The 5355-nt window shown below is 33.2% G+C and overlaps 1 protein-coding gene across 2 annotated transcripts; it reads left to right on the forward strand.

Annotated features, from left to right (window-relative positions):
• Positions 1-1214: 1214 nt before the first annotated feature.
• LOC104234193 (uncharacterized) lies at positions 1215-5108 on the forward strand. Of its 2 annotated transcripts, none has more exons than XM_070150019.1 (7): positions 1215-1496; positions 1573-1969; positions 2468-3236; positions 3570-3806; positions 3892-4363; positions 4489-4845; positions 4924-5108. In XM_070150019.1, the coding sequence occupies exons 3-5, from the start codon at positions 3168-3170 to the stop codon at positions 4186-4188; spliced, it is 603 nt and encodes a 200-aa protein (XP_070006120.1). In that variant the 5' UTR covers positions 1215-1496; positions 1573-1969; positions 2468-3167; the 3' UTR covers positions 4189-4363; positions 4489-4845; positions 4924-5108. The 2 variants fall into 2 exon arrangements, with proteins under 2 accessions (XP_070006120.1, XP_070006121.1); XM_070150020.1 differs by having other exon boundaries at positions 4277-4363.
• The last annotated feature ends 247 nt before the right edge of the window (positions 5109-5355 follow it).

Below are 5355 nucleotides of genomic sequence, written 5' to 3' on the forward strand. Positions count from 1 at the left end.
TCCTCGTGATACTTTGGGTCCAAATATACCCTTGCCGTAATACTATTAGTTTAAATATACCCTTCTTCTGTTAAGTTTATCCAAGGTGGACATCAAATCCTACGTGACACTGACTTTTGATAAGGTGGTATGCCACGACGCCCCTAACTCACTTTATCCCTCCCCTCTATTTGTTTTTCAGCCACTAAATTTTTGTTCTCCTTCACCACCATTGCCGCCACAACCGCTATGATGAACAATATTAAATTCCAGCTAGCCAACTTAGACCAAATTGAAGTATTTGAAAAGTATGAGACTGAATGCTGCTCATCTATAAATGCTTTGAGCACCTGAGTCTTCTAAAAAATACTTCAATTAGTCACGCTATTTACACTACCGGTACATAGAGAGATTATCTAATTTTCGAGGAAGAGAGCTTCACCCGAAGTTCGAGAAGCTTCAGATCATATTGAATCCAATGCAAGCGGTAAGTGCAGAAACAAACACATATAAAAGACCAAACTTTCAAATACAATATTGTTCATGGTAGCTGTAATGGCGATAGAGGGGAATGCCATTTTAGTGGTGGACAAAAAAATAGAAGCGAGGGCTAAAATGGATTAGGGACGCTAAGGTAACATGGCATGTGGCAGCCACCTCATCAAATGGTAGTGTCACGCATGATTGGATATCCACCTTGGATAAACTTAACGGAAGAGGGGTATATTTAAACCAATTGTATAACAACAAAGATAATAGTAGATCCAAATTATAACGAGAGGTATATTTAAACATTTTCTCGTAATACAAGGTATATCTGGACCTTTTCCGCAAAAAAAAAATAAAAAAATTGGTCAAACATTCTTACCTTCTCTTCGAGTTCAGATTGTGAAGTTGCACGTTACTTTGTGTCACCAAATATTTTAAGCTACCTTAAACGTATATATAAGAAAGAAAATACGAGTTCCAAATATCGATCCGGATAAACTCCTTTTTCACTAGATACGTCCTTTTTTTATGAGAATTTTACCTAGCTATACTATGGTAGAAACCTATTTACTACTTTTATTTAGGTTTCTTATTAATTACTTTATATACCTATATTTACTTGTTTTATATAAAACCTTAAAAAAAGAGGAAATGAAATATACCTTAAATAGTGGGTATCAGTTACATAAAATATCCGACATTTAAGATACCCAAAATCCCTTTACCGTAAGAAACCCACCCCAAAATCATCTGTTCTCTTTCCAATTACCAAATCCCTTCACCGTAAGAGACTCACCCCAAAACACCACCTATGTTTATAATTATCCACAGTAACAATCCCAATTGATACCCATAATCTTTCTAACCCAAAAATCTCGCCCTCTTCCACTGTTATACCCCAAAATTGCAGATTCTTCGGTAATCCGAAGTTGTTGATATACGATTTCTCTCTTTAATCATCCAAAATCTCTTTCTTATTTATATATTACTGAAGAATTTCGAAAATTTCCTCTACAATCAAGTTATCGGTAAGCTTCACTCTACATTAACAATGTCTATTTTCTATTGTATTTTTTTCTTATTCATGTTTTTATCCATTTTCAGAACTAACAATGGGTAAGACATCTTTGCATGAATCTGTGAGAAAACATTCTGGAAAATCTGTTGTTGATACACTAACAGGTAATACAATAGTTCGAAGATCACCCCGGAAACATTGGAAAAACGTTGTGGGTGAAACACCTAGTTTTGACTTAGGTGTATTTTCACAAGTAGAAAAAAAATCAAAAAATCGAATTATAGGCATGCAATACCTGTAGTGATTGATGAAGGTTCGGTTTCTAAGAGGAATGGTAAGGCAATTAGAGATGATAATTTTGAAGAGGAAGAAGTGGTATTAAAAGCAAGAAAGAGGAGTAAAGTTAATCACGATACTAAATCAAAAAAGAACAATACGGTTGATCCAGATTACGGCTCTCGTAAAGTTGAATCTGATCACAAGGTATTGTACAACTTTAAAAATATTTCCTTTATGTTTTATGTGGGTTGTTAGGTAATTTGTTTCCTTTTTGTATGTTTTTTGTATACTGATTGTTTGAGTTTTCCAAAAAATTATATTTCTTATTTTGTATGTTTTTTTTTTGTATTTTTCTGTATGATTTTTGTATGTACGCTATTTTTTGCCTTGGTAACATAGTGTTATTGATCGTTTGATAGTTATATATTTATATATTATTTGTACGTTAAATTATATGTTTTGTATTGTGTTTAATATGTTTATATGAGATAATTGGTTTATTCTCGTATGTTTTTTGTATACTGATTGTATGAATCCTCTGAAAAAATTAATTTTCACCAATTTTTTTATTACCAGTATTGTATGTTTTTTGTATGTTTGACGTTATTATAAATGAATTTAGTTTCTTAAATTTCATATGTTTATGCAATTTTAGAAAATAATACTATCGATTAAAAAAAACTTTTTTGTTTGTTAATTCAGAGACAAAAGTTCTTTGTCAAGGAGGGTGCGAAATTTGGTGTGACTCATTGGCAATCATATACAGATCTTGAAGTACTGGAACACATAAAGGAAAATTTGTCAAGTGAACAGATTAAATTTGTTTAGGGAGTCATGTTTTGGATACTTCCTCGATTTTCCCCCTAATATATGTACACAACATCAAATGACTAATGTATTGATGAAAAGGGAGTTGAATGACTACTGTGCTGATATTTTCTCCGTAGAGATCAACGGTTAGAGGTTGAATTTTGGTTTGCGTGAATTTGGTATAGTTACTGGTCTAAAATGTGTTGCGTTGAAGGGAGATCTTGGGTTTGATCCACAAGTAAGACCAAAATTAATGGACAGTTACTTCCCAAACAAGGATAAAGTAGAAAAGATGCTTCTTCAAAATTGCTTCTTGACCAACTCCTGGAAATGTGATGAACATGCATTCAAGCTTGTGATCTTGTACTTTATAGAGTTCTTCTTGTTTTCCACTGAGAAGGACAATACTGCAGTTGACATCTATAGGTTTCATATAGTAGACAGTGGACAGTTCAACTATTACCATTGAGGAATAGATGTTTACAAGGCATTGCTTCTTTCGGTACTGCATGTGCTTAGTACAAATGTACATTATTATAGACTTGGTGGACTGCCTCTTGCGCTTCAAGTTTGGATATACGAGTGTTGTTCTATGGTTGATAAACAAATTTCTGTCCGTCTCCCTGGCAATAAAATACCTCGTATTCTGAGATGGACAAAGGTCAAATCCCAACTTTGGCATAAAACCATAGAGAATCTTATGTTCACTCCAACTTGGATCAAGTTAAAAAACTGCTTGTTTTTTTATGTAATAGTTAAATTCTTAATATATACATTATATATATATATATATCAAGTCAAAATTGTATAATACATTATTATGGCTTACAAAAATAACACAATTATCATACAGTTATAATACATATTGAGTACACTATATGCATATCTGTAAAATAGAGCTTTTGATAGCACATTACTATGACATATAAAACTTATATGATTGTCATACAGTTATTATACAAAGTGACTTATGTTATTGTACCTTTTCTTGTAGTTTTCAAATATTGCTGCAACATCTGAAGCGGTGGAACTCATAAAATTATCGGAAAAAAGAGATTATGAAATGGAAGAACAAGGAGACAGTGCATTGCATCGTCACAATCTCCTGTTTATACCTGAAAATTCTGGAGTAGTGAAGAATAAGCCGGACCAAGCTATATTGTGGGAAATACAAAGGTTGAGAACTGCAATTGCAAAGGTTCAAAGTGATTTAGATGCATTCAAGACAAAGGTTAGTACCATATAATTCTCTGGAAATGTATTACAGTAACTGTTATTGATGTTTAATATTTTGTAGTATTCTGCTTGTTTATTAGGTTGCAGGGGACTTTGTATCGATTAAGGAATTTTTCACGCAATCAATTAATAAAGTCTTGGATGAAATTAGGACATCTGAATCCCGTCAATCCGAAAAAGTAAATGTTTCTATTTCACCAATGCATACAGTTATTAGACCATCGAGTAATGATCGCCACCACCACAGTCGATACGACAATGCTTGTTTTCCAGACCATAATGAAGAGGAGGTTGAGTACGCAATAGTCAATGACATTATAAAACAACAAGATTATTATACTATTTCATTAACTAAGCACCCTCTTTCAGTACAATAAACCTACAAGCATCATACAAGTACCATATAATTCTTTAACAATTATAATACACTTTTTAGTTTAATAACTTTTATTTGCGCATGTAAAGATGTTGACGTCAATGTTGCACAAGTAAATAAGCCAAGCGAAGACATTGCTCCACCCCCAAAGTCGGTTGGAAATGTAGAAAAAACAGGTAATCGTACAATGGTTATTCATTATACTAATTTTAATTTCTAATATATTAACAATACAAATGTCATACAATATTCATATAATAGTTTGTTTTAGCTTGTCTCAGTCTGTTTTTTCAATATTCAGATGTTGGTGACGCTGTTGTGGATGTGGATACTTCGGGCTTTGATGCCCAAGGTGAAAAAAAAGTAGTTACTCTTGATGATTTTGAGTTGCTTGCGACCCTTTCTCAAATTGTTCTGGTTGAAAAACAATTTGAAGAGCATTTAACCCCTGAAAAAAGGGAAGAGTGAAGATTCCTGAAAAGCATGCAAAGTCCCCATATACACAGGATTTCGACTCCGGTTGTAGCAGCTCCTTAGGTCCTCCTATTTTTCCAATCAAACATCCATTCACACATGTTATTGGAATAGTTGTTGACCCCAATTTGATAGAGGAATTTAGAGAATGGTTATACGATGGGACACATAAGAGATCTTCCAGGTTCCAATTCATATATGATTGCTTATTATAACCCAATTGTATCACAAGTTTCACAAACTTATTTTATAACTTGTATAGGCGAAAATCTCCTTATCGGGTGGAAGTGAACAAGCTTGAGAGGCCATTTGATTTGGGTGTTTCAAGGGTAGACAAGAAAGAATGGTTTTACAATTTGGCACACGCAGGGCAAGTATTGAATGACACAGTGCGTTGATATTTAACGATCACTCTTAGCTTTTGTATAATAAATGTATACAACTATTATTTCAGTTTATTTGCTTTGTAAATAACTAAACCATTCTTGTTTTTTGAAATTTTATCTTATGTTCAGCACATCAATGTTATTCTTTACTATCTAAGGAAGAGATATAAGTATGGCCCATCCAATAACATCAGGTTCATAACTACTAATTGTTGTTTCAAGACAAGGGTCGAACAAGTATATAATCTGTATGTGACTACTCAACAGGATAGTAGGGTAGTAAAGGTGGACGACACTGTAGCTGATTA

The sequence above is a fragment of the Nicotiana sylvestris genome, chromosome 6 (assembly GCF_000393655.2).
Source record: "Nicotiana sylvestris chromosome 6, ASM39365v2, whole genome shotgun sequence".
Classification (NCBI taxonomy): Eukaryota; Viridiplantae; Streptophyta; class Magnoliopsida; order Solanales; family Solanaceae; genus Nicotiana; species Nicotiana sylvestris.